The 14,744-nt window shown below is 45.5% G+C and overlaps 1 protein-coding gene across 6 annotated transcripts in view; it reads left to right on the top strand.

Moving 5' to 3' along the window:
- Positions 1 to 994: 994 nt before the first annotated feature.
- The window catches only part of UIMC1 (ubiquitin interaction motif containing 1), a 36,467-nt gene continuing 22,717 nt past the window's right edge, over positions 995 to 14,744 (top strand). For 4 of the 6 annotated variants that reach the window (XM_026858353.1, XM_026858349.1, XM_026858355.1 and 1 more), the window contains exons 1-4: positions 995 to 1,014; positions 2,125 to 2,282; positions 9,292 to 9,382; positions 14,547 to 14,671. In XM_026858353.1, coding sequence (XP_026714154.1) covers positions 2,133 to 2,282; positions 9,292 to 9,382; positions 14,547 to 14,671 — 366 coding nt within the window. In that variant the 5' untranslated portion in view covers positions 995 to 1,014; positions 2,125 to 2,132. Of the gene's footprint in view, positions 1,015 to 2,124; positions 2,283 to 9,291; positions 9,383 to 14,546; positions 14,672 to 14,744 lie in introns of those variants that run through there. The other 2 variants (XM_026858350.1, XM_026858352.1) reach the window with 2 other exon arrangements.

Here is a 14,744-nt window from a genome sequence, read left to right as displayed (position 1 = left end):
ATTAAAAAAAAAAAAAAAAAAAAAGACAGCATGGAAGTTGCTTGTTGCTGTTTGTTTTTGTTTTGGTGGTAAAAAGGTTTATAGGCTGTCTCTCCAAAACCAGTGACCCTGCATAGGCTCATGTACTGGAGGCACGGTTCTCCAATGCTCCTCCCCAGCACCGTGCCAAAATGCCTGTGTGAGTGTTTTTCTTCTGATAAGGGAGCATTTCCTACAGCGATGGACTCCCTTTGTGGGGGTACTTCTCAGCAGCTGGGTGTGAAGCTTGGTTCATCTCTCCAGGCAGAGGGCAAAGAGACCGTTTGGAGCAGAAGATAAAATATGAAGAAAGTATAATGAGGATATTCCAACAAGACCTGAGTTCAGCTCAGCTGGAGCAGAACAGCTTTGTTTTGCAAGAGCCAGTGCTTTTCCAAAAGCAGTTCTTGTTTTTATTTCCCCTTCCTAAGCAGGCAAACGTTTGTGGACTGCAGTGGTCGTTGCAGTTGCCTCTGGAGCTGTGCATGCTATTTGTACAATATTCTGTCTTCAGAGGGCTCAGCAAACCTTCTGGTGCAAATCATGACTCACCAGGATAATCATCTTTTGTCTCTAGGCATGTGTGTGCGTGTATTTGCAGAGGAAGGGAGGCAGAGAGGCTAAGGAAGCTTTTGAAGGCTGCAGATAGTAGGGAGGGAAGGCATGCATTCCTCTCAGCCTCACCTTGCTGCCTCGGACTGTAGATGGAGCAATGCACTGCTGTTCTTAGCACTGATGGGGATTTTGAACTTCTTGCTCATTAGTATTTCTACACACAGCGGCTGTTTGCAATTTTGTGGTGTTACAGAGAAGGGTTTGGCTCTATATTGGGTAATGTAGGGTCTTTGTCGCATCTTCTCTTACTCTTATTTTAGATCTAAGCAGCACATTTGAGCTATTTCAGTGATCTTGAAGGAAGGCAGAATGATCCTGTGGAAGGACACTGGTCTGGGAACCGGCCAACTTGACTTGCATTTCCAGCTCTGCCATTCTCTGGTGTGTAACGAAGGGCTTGTTGCTTAACCGTTCTGCACATGTTTAATTCTAACTTAAACAGAGCTGGTTGTGCTCAGCCTGCTTTTTAAGGCTCTTTTAGATCACAGTTCAGGAAGCTCTGAATGTTGTTGTCGAGTTACTTGCCAAACAGCAAACATAGACAGGAGAGGGTGATTTAACTCTGTGTGCCGCCCTGCTGCTCTCCTCCACCTTTCCCAATCCTCTCGTCTGAGTCCTTTTTGATCAAAGCAGCTAATGCTTGCTGAGCTTCTCTCCAACAGTCTATGGGCTGGCAAGGGAAGGAGATGCTGAAGTACTAGCTTGCATTGTGTGGGCACCTGCCCTCAATTGTGCTGCTCGTAGAGCACTCAGGTTTGCACTAATAATGCTCAGCAGGTTCCTCCCTGCTTGTCAAGTGCCTTTAATACGAATGGTTCAGGCATGTCTGTGCAGAGGACTTCCGGGGGCTGATGCTCATTGAGAAATCCAGGCTGTGAGATAAACCTGTTGTCTTGTTTCTAACCTGCCTACAGCCGTTTCCTGCATTTTCCCTTTTTATAGTGCTGGGTGCAGCCTTCCACTGAGCTGCTGAGCAAAACAGCATCCTTTGAGGAACATGCCTTTTCCCCCTTGTGTTGTTGAATATAAAAGCTGACAAATGGCTGTGCTGTGGTGGCTTCTTCTTCTGGCATGCAAGTTTCAGCTTGATCCACTGCCACAGCCTGGTTTGTTCTGCACCAGGATGGTGAAGGGGTGAGGCTGAGGAGGGGAAGTTCTGGGCTGTGTTGGAGGGTGGGAGACCTGCTGTGAAGTGATGCTGTGGAGGAGTTTGCTGATAGCTTTAAGACGAAAGCCTCATTGCTTTGAAGCAAGGGCATTCAGAGTGGCTTTGGTCTGTGTTGCCGTTCCCCTGAAACCCCTTCTTAGCAATCAGCAATAATAAAGTATTCATAACTAGATGAGTGGTGACTAGTACATGTGGCTCCCAATAACACTAAATCCACCATGCTTTGTAATAAGAAAAAAAAAAAAAAAAAAAAAAGGATGGCTGTTAAGGGAGTTCTAAATCGGAAGGAAACAAATGGCTTTTAATCTTTCCCTCTGTTTCAGAGTGAAGGATGCCGAGGAAGAAGCAGCCCACAGAGGGCCTGGACTCTCGCGGTCAGGATGGGAAGGAAGAGGAGGAAGAGAAGAAGAACCCAGCTAATGCCAAGAAGAAGCGCAGTTTTGTGGATGCGTTTATTGTTATATCTGACAGCGATGGAGAGGTCAGTGATCAGCTTGTGGTGTCCAGAGCCTGTGCTGGGCCCTGCTGTTGCAGAAGAGTGGCCGAGCATCCTACCCTGTATGTGCCGAGGTCAGGCTTTGCTCAGAGCGTATTGTGCCCTTCCTTTTCTTACGTGTGAGATGAATCAAATCCTATTTGACTAGGAAATGAATGGTGTGCTTCGTGAGGGTGAGTTATGAGTCTGGGATTTGATAACCAAATCCTCTCAGAACTGAATTTGAAACGTAATTTAAAAGTAACCTTTCCTCAATCCCTTTACAAATCTTTTTTCATAATTTTTATTTGATTGATTTCCAGCTTAACCATAGAAACATGATTCTGTATTATGTGCAAATAGATAAGAAAATGATTCAGAACACAGGCTTGCAAGTAGTTCAGACACAGCTGGTGTGTGGTAAACTGCTGCTGAATTACAGAAGCCTGAGTTTTTAACCCACTTCCATAGGATGTAAAGGTGAACTGCAGTGTGGATGTGCCTGCCTAAGACATAAAGGCTCAGATCCCTGATCCTTAGCGTTGTCTTAAAAACATCAGACTTACCCTACAAGATTGAAACATTGATGTCTGTTACACTGGTGTTGGGATGAGTGTAGGAACTCCCGTCAGGGGGAAACCCAGAGACCTGAGAATCTGTCCTCAACTGAGTGAGGTACATGGGAGGAAATTACTAAGAATTAATTTTTTTATGTACAACTGTTAGGGCTTTGCCCTGTCTTGCCGGTGACTGGGAATCCTAAGCTGCTTTTTGTAATTCCACCATTTTCAAAAGCATTTCAGTTCACTCTCAAGCTGTAGATCTTAAATCAGGTCCCTTTCGCTCCCACATCTGCAGCATGCTTCTCTACAATAAGGCGATTATCATGTGAGGAGGGGAAAAGCACTAGAAATAAACAGTAAAAAGCTGTAGGGCAAATGATATTGGATGTTTTTTCTTCACATTGTCTGAGTTCTTTCCCATTGGGAAATTCCCTGAAAGAAATGGAACATATGGCAGTAATAGTTCAGTGGGGTTAAACCCTTAGCTCTGCAATATGCTAAGTTAACTTCAGATGTCTGCTGCATCACTGGCCTTTATTGTGAAACCTATAAGGAAAAAAGAAATCAGCAGCTATAAGAGCTGCTGCAGTACATAAAAGATCAGGACCTGTTATTGTCTGCAATTATTCATCTCAATGTGCACGTATCTGAAAAAGAGGAAACAAACGTCTCTTAAAACACATCTATAAAAAGGTTAGGCTCCCTGACTGTTCTGTAAGTTTGTCTATAAACAATAAATTCTGATGGCATAATCGGTCATATTACAGAAAAGGATATGCTCAGAGAGGCCGTTAAAGAGCCAATTAGGTTCTGTTTAAGTGACAACAGTTCACTCAGTTGAATGAGTGGATTTATTCATTTCAGTCTCTTTCTTTCTGTGAGTCATCGGCTTCCAGATCCAGTGCCACAGTCTCTTGTCGTGTTGTTTTCTGCAAAATCAAACCCAAAAATGTGATTTACTTGGGATCTCAAAAAAAACCAAAACCTGTCTGGCTTCTGTAACTGTCTCAGCTCTTCAGTGTACATCAAGTTGAATTGCAATTTCGAACCTTGTAACTGTTGTTCTTGCTCTAGTAAGACCTTGTTATGTGTTCAAGAAGAGGTGTGGGAAGCTCAGATCAATAGCAATTTTAGAGAACAATACATTCTCAATTAATCTTGCATCTGTTAGGACATGGTTCCTTATGAATCAAAAGCTACAAGGACAATTTGGGCATCATTGATTCGATGGCTTTCTTCCTTGGCAGTCTCTTGGCAGGTATCTATAGAACAAGTCCCTAGTTCTGCTTCCAGACCAGCAGATCTTGTAGCAGCTGCACCTGGAAAGCCTCCAGCTTCTCACTTTTGATGATCTTTGGCAGACTGCCTCTCCCAGGAATTTTTCAGTCATGCTAGATTATCAAGCTCATCCATGTTATTTTGCCAAGTTTTCTTTCTTTGCTCATGTCTGTGCTGTGGCATCTGCAGAGCTGCATCAGAAGGAAGTTTTCTGGACATGGGGCTTTCTGATCTCTGCTATATATGTAATCCTGGATTCGGGCAATGCTTCTTTCTTCTTGCAAAGGGTCAGACAAAGTAAGAACAGTTTCTCTGGCTTTGTGGAAACAAGAGGAGATGACCTTTCTGCAGACGTGTCTCTAAAAATGCAAACATGACAAAGGAGCAAACTGTTTCTTGTCTCCCCTGACTGTTTAAATCCTGCGGCGAATTGGTTTTCTATGCCAGAAGGTGGGTGGTCATTCACAAATACACAATATTTCAAATTGTGCTCAACAATGCTCTCCAGGCATAGCAATTCCTGGTCTGTCTTATGAGCCTCCTGCTTGAATTGGGATGTTGATAAAGACTTTTTGATGTCCAAGATTTTCTGAAGCCACATCTGAAAGATGATTGTCACCCAGCAGGAGGCCTGGCCAAGTATGAGCATCAAGCACAGCCAGAGACCCAGTGGTTGTGCTAACCTATTTGATCTGGAGCCTTCACTGCAGTTGATCCCCACATGCTGCTGATCTGCTGTGGGACCTTTTGGAAGGGTCCCTTTTTCCTGGGTAGATCCTTTGGGAGTACCTGCCTCCACTTAGAGTTTGCATGAAGTCTCACAAGCTCTTTCTGCCAGATTCATCAGCTCTGCCAGCCCTTGGGGAACATATGAGAAGACTCCAGGGTGATGGTGCCATCCATTCCTGCATGGCATCCATAGCCTGTCCTCCCTTTGGTGTGGAACTTCCCTTTGCCTGAGTATTCCTGTGTTTGGAGATACTTGGAGTCTGGATAAAGAGCAGTGGGTGTTGATGTTCCTGATCAGTTGTTGGTTTTGGTAGAAAGAGGGAGGTGTGTTTGGGCATCTGCTGGAATACCCAGCCCCTGCCCTGTCATGTTCTCCATCAGCTGTGGCAGTGGGCACTTGTCTTGGGACCAGGCATGGCCTGAGAGGCATCTTGCTATGGCACTGGAAGTGTCACAGCGAGGATGGCAGCACCCACCTTGCACCACTGACCATCTGAGCGCAGCGGAGCCACGTGGGAGTATCGCTGCAGCACCCTGCTGTCCCCACGGGCCCTGCTGAGGTACCGAGGGACCCGCCGCCTCCCCTTCCCAGAGGAGAAGGCAGTGTGAGTGTGCTCTCGAGGAGGCTCTGCTGCACTCCTCGGAAATCAGATTGGGCTGAATCCAGGCTCCTCACAGCCCGGTAGAAGCCCTTTTTTCTACAGAGGCCTCCCTCCTGTGTGTCAGGAACTACATGTCTGGCACGAGCCCTGTGGTGTCTCGTTGTTCAAGTCTCCACTTCCAGCAGGTTTGTTCTAATGAGCTGAAAGACAGAGCAGAACTGAAACAGATTCTGAACTGAAGTCAGAGACTAATAAAGTAGGGTGTGATATTAATTTCAGCAGCAGCCTTGGCTAGAGCCAAACGTGGCACTTCCAACATCTAATTGGCTTTTAAAAATAAATTAGTCTGGTTTTCATCTGAGTATTTCCCATGCAGGACCTGTGGTGTTTGGCTGTGCCCTGTTGTTAGATGGTCCCAACTGCTGTTGAGCAGTAAAATTACCCAGACCTTTTGACTTTGCAGTCTGCACTGTTAGCTATGGAGACATTCTTCTGTAGCCTTTCCTTCCCTGAGTCAGTAGAAGCTGATTTCTGTGGTTTATGATGTGGATTCGAGGGAGCAGGATGTGGGAGGCTGGCTACTGGCTTCCATTTATGGGCTTTTAGAAGCAAATGGAGCTGTATCTGTTTCTGCTGGCAGAGTCAGGTTCTCTTAAGTATGTGCAAAAGCATTTTTTAAATGGGAATTTGATTTCCTGCTGTCTGGTGAAACCAAGCAGGTTAAAAAAGCAAGGAAGAAGAATAGTGGCTGCCTTCCACTAAATGTGCAGGGAACTTTGGAAACCCGTCTTTTTCTTGATCTGTGTACAATGCTGACAGTGAAATTGCTCATAAGAGAGCATCATAAATTAAACTTCAGAGCCTGACACACAGGAAGAGAATTTGGATTCCTTCTGGCCGTTATGCTTTAAATTGACGGCAAAGGAGGAGAGACACTCTCCAGGCTGGCACTGAGCAGAGGTGTGCTGTTCCCACCTCGCCTCTGCTATAATAATTAGTTTCCCCTGGAAGTTGTGTGTTGGAGATGACCTTGTAACTAAGAGTATTGGCTGCAGTTTGGGAATATTTTAATTGATTAAGATTATTTTTGGACTAGTGATCTTATTAGAAAGGCAGTTGGTTGAGTGGCCCCCTGAGTTCCTATTATCCTTGTAGACAGATGAGCATTAAAAGGTTGGGTCAGAAAGAGCAAGCCCTGTTGTCTTCTTGGCCCCTTCTGTTTCTACCATCCATGCTTGCTTTTATGCAGAGCACTTTGGGGCCTGCGGGGCTCTCTCCCAGCAGAGGTACAAACAGCCATAAATCCTAATTAAAAGGTATGTTTTATTTTCTGGGTTTAAAAATAAAGAAGATTTAAGAATTCTTGCAATTGAGATGTGTGTGTATGTTTTGGCCCATCAGGATTAATTGGATTTGCTTCAGTGGTTCACTGTACTGTGGCTGTTCGGTAGAACACTGCTAAGCAATTTAAACATCTTTCTCAAATGTATGAGGTTCATACAACACGTGTCCTGCAATAATTTTACTCCTGCCACCGTTGTAAATGTCGAGATGCTTCAGGACCCAGCATGGGGAACCGAGGCACGTATCTGGCTGCGTGGGGAAACCGGGCAGCCCGCCCAGCACCAGTCATGCCATTCCCCTCCAAAGCCCTGGAGGCATTTGAGCCCTGTCTTGTCCTGTGGTGCATATTATAAACGTGTGTCCCTGTGCACAGAGCAGACACTGGCAATGGTGGAAAGTTTGGTGTGCTCATAAATCACATCCATGCCCTGGAAGAGAGCTGCAGATGAGAGTGTCAGGGTTGACCTTCCGGCAAGTGCAAGAGTGATGAGGGGAAGATTGATGCCTAGAGGGAAGAGCTGGGGATTTACAGAGCCTGCTAGGATTAAATCGCCCCTGTCTTAAGCTGAAGTAGGTTTAGCACTGTTAGTTGGTGCTTTTGGGGAGAGTGGGAGAGCTGTTGCTTAACCTCCTTCAGCATATAATCCTAGCGTGATCCTGGTGTGATCCTACACTATTCCCCACTCCCTTAGGTGTGAGCTGCCTGCAAGGTCAGCATGGGGCTGCTGCTGCAGAGCAAGGCAGGGCAATTCAGAGTAGAAGAACCTGTAGTTTATGGAAAACTGTGGAGAAGGGCAACATGCCAGGGCCCTGGAAGAGAAAGGATGTCACCTGCTAAGCGTGAGCTAGGCATCCATCTTCTAGCAAGAGAGAATCTGGCTGTGAAGCAGCCTTCTGGAGACACAGCGGCAGATCTTAGAAACGGGCTACCAAAACCAGGCTGGGTGGGGAACAGAAGGAATCGGTCAAAGGAAGAAACCCCCAGGTGTGAGCATGAGTATGTGTGTGTGGAGTTGCCGAGCATGATTGCTGTTTTGTGAGCTGATTCTTAAATCAGTGGAAGTGAGCAATGGTGTAGGCATTAGGACATGTAAAAGCTGTAATGTATTGGGGTTTCAGGAAACCACTTAATAGTATGTCTTTGCAAAATCTTAGTTGGATAAATAATTCAACTTGGTCTAGATAGTAACATTCCTGGATTGAAATCCTGCTAAAAGACTGTCAGCAAAAGCTGGTGATGAACAGAAGAGAGGCTCATTTGGTGGAGATGTAGAGCTGAGGCCAAGAGGATCAATATTAGGTCTGTGTGTGTTTTAACATCCTCATTAATGATCTGTAAGAGGGAGCAAGTGGTGTATATACATTAATAAAATCTACAGATAACACTAAAGCTGGAGATGTCTTGAACAAAAGAGCATAGAGGTGCAGTCCAAAGGACTTCACAGGTTCAGAAACATGACCGATGGACCGCAGAAGGTGATTACGCTTGAAAATAAGCAGTATATCCATTTGCATTAAAGTAGCCCAAGCCACATGCCTCACCCTGAAGCCCCCTTCCTGGCACCGGAGGCTGTATGAGGCACAAGTGTGTGGCCAGTTTGCTGTGAGTCTTACAGACAGCAAAAACACCTGCAGCTGCAGATGGAGCTGTGTGAAGCCCCCTCCTGGCCTGGTGTGGGTCTTTGCGTGAAACACTGGGTTTGATTCTAATCCTACCTGATTTAGAGACACAAATTGGAAGGGGCCCAGTGCCAGCCTTCGGTAATGTGTACGCCCTCGCTTAAGCCATTAGGACAGCAACTTGCATAAATGTGTGCCAATTAAGCCTGCGACCATTCTTGTTGCAGTCCATGTGCTTAAAGCAGCAAGCACTTAGGTTGTTTGTGTGGGTATTATTCCGGGAGGCCTCGAGTTGACAAATTTCTGAAGTATTCAAGCTTCAAAAATGAAACACTTGTGGCAATACAATGAGAGAATAGCACCAGGAGTAAATACAGCTGGCTCTCCTGTCCTCGGGGTGCATTAGCATGGGTTCCCAACATGGTTAGGATTCCAGTTTTGGTCACCTAAAATTGTCTGAGCAGAGTATTAGAAGCTGCATGGAGACAGTCCTGGCTTACAGGTGTGGGATGTTCCATTATAAAAAGGTTTTTTTTTTTCCATTTTGAGTGCTTACCCATACCAATGTTTTAGCAGGGCCAAACAAATTCTCTCTAAAATCATGGGCAGCAGGTGCAGTGCATGGTGGTGACTGGCATGAAGTCTATTGTCTCTCCTACTTCACTGTTTATGTCAGTCTGTAACTCTTTTTGCTCGTTATGCTTATCACACAGCTTTTAATAGTTACAGAATGTGCTTGAATTATGTTTGAAATTCAAATTTCACACACATAGAGAGGCTTGTTTTTGAACCAGTGTTTGTGTCTGAGTAGTGGGGGGGAGGGGCCTGGTAGTATTTCTTACATATTGTATGCGCTCACCATATTTTTTTCCATTGCAGCAGGAGTCAAAGGAAGAGAGTGGATTGCAAAAGAAGAGAACAAAACAGCAGCTGGATAGAACGAAGTTTGCTGCTAAAAGAAAAATTGCACGTAGGTCTCAAGTGTGGGGCTGGGGAAGTAGATTGGTGCTGAGCAGCTTCTGCTGTTTGTGTTAGAGATCATTTCCCTTGCAGAAAGGCTGTGATGTGGCTGGGGATGCACAGCTCTTGGAGCAGACCCTTCTCAGGGGTAAAATTTGCCTTTCTGAATAGGCACACTGTCACTTGTTTTCTCCCCAGGTGGTGTGTGCGCAGACTGGTGCACTTCCAAAATAAGTATGTGAGGGTGTTGGTACCTCACCGAGTTTCAAAACTGGTTGAAGCCGATCTGAAAGCATTGTCAGTCACAGACTGCTTTGCTGCTCAGGCCCCTCTGCTGCTGTCTTTCCCTGAAATGTCGTGATGCTCTGACCTGGCAGTCAGAGCTCGGGAAAGATCTGAGTTGCAGCTGACAGTTCTGTGAAATTATCTGCTCGTAGCGCGGGGGCAGCTGGAGAAGCCAGCGACGTTGGGCATCATAAGGAAGGGTGTTAAGAACAAGAGATTTGTTTTACGTCATTTTGCTGTTATATAAAGTGTTGTTGCACCCACATCAACAGTGCTGTGTGCAGTTCTGGTCTCCACATCTCAAGGACACAGTGGAGTCAGGGGACATCCGGAGAAGAGCAGCCCAAGCCATGAAGGGGAGGGAGCAGCTGCCTTATGAGGAGTGACTGGGAAGCCTGGGGCTGCTCAGTTAGAGAGGAAGGTGGAATCAGAGTTCACATCAGGAAGGCAGTGCCTTACCAGCTCGTGCACTCAGTGGAAATAGCAGGAGACAGATAGGTTTAAAACAGGTGAAAGAAAGTAATACTTCACACAGCATGTAGTGAACTCCGGTAAGTTTTTGTCACAGGAGGTTGTGGAGGGGTCAGTACCAGTAGCTTTAATAAGGGATGAGATGCATTCCTGGACAGTAGGTGTATAAACAGATGCCAGAGGGAACAGGCTGGGATGTTCCCGCTCGTATTCTGCAAACAACATTTCTGAATGCTGGGGATGTCCAAGCAGAAGGGACCACTGAGCGTGGCCAGGCTTGCTTGTGCTTCCTGGACAGCACAACTTGTTAGAGACAGGCAGGTGGACCATTGCTCTGTCCCAGAGGAACTGCGCTCACGTTCTTGCGCTCCGCAAGGCAGCGCTCCAGCTAGCGTGTTAAATTCAGAGTCTTTTAAAATGGGAGAGATGTTGTCTCCTGCAAAACCCAAAGCAATCACTGAACAAAATGGAGCACGCCAGTGCTCTGCAAGCAGCAGCAGTTGGGCTTGTCAGTCCTCAGAGGGCTTGTGTGAATTAAATTGTTTTTAATAGAGGCCTAAGGCCATAGCATGAAACAGCCTGGCTCTTTGTGGGAGTTGAAACCCACTGTGCGTGTCCTGTGTCGAACAAGTAAGATAGCAAAGTCAGAGATGGGGGAAGAGTTGTTATTTTTTTTCTTTTTTTTTTTTCCCTTTTTCTTCTTCATCTCCCAAAAGAAACAGAACACCAAATAAAAGCTAACACCCCCCTTGGAGATGCCATTAAAATGGGACCAAATGTAAGGTGCTAAGAACAGGGTGTTGCTGAAGTTGGGTGTCCTCACTGCATTGTTGAGTGCTCTGGGTTTCAGGAGATGGTGTTGTGCAAAAGGTGTTTGGTGTCCTACAAAAAATTGTGGGAGACAGGGCTGGCTCTTTAGCCACTATAGAACAGAGGAGTTTTGCTGTGTTTTTAGATGTTGAAATTGTTGATACTAGTTCTTCTCCTCCTGGGGCAACAGCTGCCTTTTTTTTTTTTAAGTGTGCATCTCTGCCTTCTCGAAGTGCAGGAGGTTGGGGGTGCCTGTCGCCACTCAGTCGAAGAGCGATCGCTTGTTTAAGCACGTGTGATGGTGGGTCTGTTCTCTCATTTGTAGAAAGCTATAATTAGACTTTTGGTGTTTGCTTTTAGGCAAATTAAGATTTGAAGTAGTAATTATTTTTCTCAGTGTCTTTAAATAAATTCTTTGAATTGTGAGGCAAATTGGTCTTTTGTAAAGATTTGGTGCTTCTGGGTAGAGCAAATTCTTTCTCCTCAAAACTGGAAAATTTCAGATATTTGCAGGCTCTGGTTATAAAGCATATCCTCCCATTTTTGCTTTGTTGTGGTTTTATTAATTTTAACCTAAACCCATAACTAAAATATATCTGTGACGTTTCATCCTGACAGGATAAATGGAAATACAAAACCTAAAGAAGTCTCTCTCTCTTTCTCTGGAGGAAGTCAATGCTTTAAAGCACATTTGAATGTTTTTACTGTAATTGCACTTTGGATATGTGGAAATACTGAGATCCTGCATTTCCATTATTTTTGAGTAAATCTCTTATTAGTAAGTGTTAGAACTACAACTAGTGGGGTTTTGCATCCAATTCATTTTGCAAATGTCAAAATGGAACATAAATCGCTTAGCAAATTGCCATATTAGCATTTAAAAAGGCTCTGAAACGGTTTAATTTGTTTAGGGCTGCAATGTCTTAAAAACAGTTTCTCCCTGACCCCTCCTTCCCATCTGTGGGTTTCTTGGATGCCCTGGTCCCTGGAGAGGCGCTGGGGTTTAGTGCTTCGTTGGGATGGATGTGTGGCAAGTGGATTTTGGAGTGTGAGACGCAGAATTCCCAGCCGGAGGTGCCAGTGCTTCCCCAGCTGGCAGTGGGAACAGGCTTCTGCGAGGTGTGCGATGTGTGTGAGCTGAGCATAACGGAGCGTGTCTGCCCAGACAGAGAGGGGTCATTCCTCCCAAGGGCTGCAGGAACCCCTGCCCTGCTCTGGGAGCACAGCTCGCCTCTGCTGCACGCTCAGTGCTCGCTCCCAGAGCGCTCCAGAGGTCTGTTAGCACGCACCGGTTGGGGTCTAACGCAACACTCTGGATTTCTAATCCTCATAAATTATGACTGGTGCAATCAACATCCAGTTTAATAAAATGCACAGTGCTGAGAAATGGATCAGACATGGAGCACAAAATGCCGCCAGCTCTGGACCGCTCAGCTTAAAGCAGGTCAAGTCTCCTGGAAGGCATGAGCAGAGCTGCTCTTTGCTCTCCCTACCATAATGCCAGGTGGATCTAAATTTGAGATCTCCCTGTCTCCGGAGCACCTACTCAACTGGAACGTGTGTTAAGTGCATCTTGTTTGTCTCTGGTTTCTTTGCCAGAGGCAGCATTTGTCTGGCACGTTCCCGGTCCCCAGAGGGGAAATTACTGTGCCAGGGAGGGAGAAGAAAACAAAATGTACAGTAGTAAGTCGCCAAAAAATGTTTCTTTTTATTAAGCTTCGTGGATGTTGATAGCCTGAACTGGCGAACGTTTGGGCCCCTGTTTTATTTTAAGCACGTGGAAAGTCTTGTGCTGCGGGACACTGATCACATGCACCGGTTTTCTTGCACGTGTCAGAGTTTGCAGGATCTGGCCTGATTGCTGTGATGGTTTGGGCAGGGAAACAAATCAGCACACATTTACTGAATGATTGGGAGGTGTTTGTTATTGTGAAAATGCTGTGTATTACTGCTCTTCTTGGGGACAGGAGCCTTCTTCATACACTGGACTGTTGTGCGTTTTCCATTAAAGGATGCTTTTTTTTTTTTCCTGGTCCCTCCTGGCTGTAACATCATAGAGTGACTTTGTCCAAGGACAAAAGATCCCTACAAGCCTTGAGTGCACTGCTGTCTGCCTTCACTTCAACCGCTTTCTTAATTTTAAAAGAAATTTAAAAAAACCCCATCAAATAACCCAAAGCTAAGTACTGATTTAGTAGGACACAGAAAGGAATCTATGACTGGTAGTCAGAACAGTCCAAAAATGCTTCAAATCCTGCTTGGGTGGGGGAGAACCAGCCTGCCATTAGCAACGAGCTGGGGGAAGGGCAAAGCAAAGCCAAGCCTGCTGTTGTGAGGATGCTCCTCGCTGCAGCAGGGCCGTGATGCACAGGCTGTGCTAAGACCAGTGCAATCCCAGGCTGCTTCGAAGGAGCTATGTTGGTGGCAGCTGATAAGAAGACGATGGGTTAGAAAATGGGAGTCTGCAATTTCTGAATGCATCTTTATCCAGGGAAACGTCATTCTCCAAAACTGGCTGTAGCGAAGGCATATTTTGTGCTTGGGTGGCCTTCCTGTTCAAATTGCATCTCTTAGAGCTCTTCTAGCCCATAGGAGAGCAAGCCTTTTGGTTCATGCATGAGATGGCGTGTGCAGGATTCTGCCTGAAGGAGGGAGCGGGTTTTGAAGGAAATCTGTCAATTTGTTTCAAGTGAGAAGATGTATTTTTCAGCTCCTGAGAGTGCTGTTGAGTTGTTTTCCAAGCTGCACTCCATTCTGCAGGCATTGTATATTTTAAGCACAGTGCAAGTGTTGGATTGAATCTAAGTAAATAAGTGTTTTCCAAAGAAACTAACTGCTTTGTTTCTAAATAGCCAGTCTCGGCTTCTGGTTTGCTCTGAGGAATATTTCAGGAAGAAATTTTCTGCTGAAATAGCAGTTAAAACTGTAGGAAACCTGTTTCCCATGCATGACTGACTTAGTGATGCAGTGGATTGGTGATGTGAGCAGAAGGAGGATGTATGCATGGGAGAGATCTTCCATAATACCACTAAGCAAGTAACATTATCCTCCACAGAGCTTTCTACCTGCGGCTCGGGATGAACAACATGTAGCTCTTTTTCTCTCAGGTAGGTCTCCTGTGGTATTGCAGGTATCTGCATGTCAGAAGGCAGTGAGACATGCTATTTGGCTAGTACAAAAGTGTATCAAAGATGATGTGTTCTTTATCCTGCCTTGCTGCTGAGCCAGTCCAACATAAAAATGAGCACACTTTGGAAATTTGTCCTTTTCCTCTCTCCTTGAACATGTGTTCTACAGCTGTAGGCTGTGGTGTTTGATGAGGGCAAATAAAACGTTCAGTTGCAGTTAATATACCCAGGGAGTCAGAGTTTAGGTTGCTGTAGAAACCCTAACTGAAGTTCCTGATTTGGGTTGCCTTTTTTACATAGTGTTGCCTGCTCCAGTTTTGGTGACATATTTCAGGAAAGCTGAGGTTTAGATGTTTTGCTCTTCATCCCTCCTGGGGAGGCGGGACCCTTGGACATTTCTCCCAGCGTGTTGGATATATGTTGAGTGTTTACTTACACTTCCATTTGTGACTTGACGTTATCCTATTTCATCTGCTGTAGAGATGACTGAAGAGGAACAGTTTGCACTGGCCCTGAAAATGAGTGAGCAAGAAGCCAGGCAAGTGAACTGTCAGGAAGAGGAAGAGGAGGAGCTCTTGAGGAAGGCCATTGCTGAGAGCCTTAATGTAAGTGCGCTTCTGTGAAGAGGCTTACTAGGGTTCTTCAGCAACATTGCTTTCTGTGCCTGCTTTGCCACAC

Source organism: Athene cunicularia (assembly GCF_003259725.1).
Source record: "Athene cunicularia isolate RWA chromosome 13 unlocalized genomic scaffold, athCun1 chr13_part1, whole genome shotgun sequence".
NCBI classification, from domain to species: Eukaryota; Metazoa; Chordata; class Aves; order Strigiformes; family Strigidae; genus Athene; species Athene cunicularia.
The sequence above is the reverse complement of the archived record's forward strand: the minus strand, read 5'-3'. Positions and strand labels throughout refer to the sequence as shown.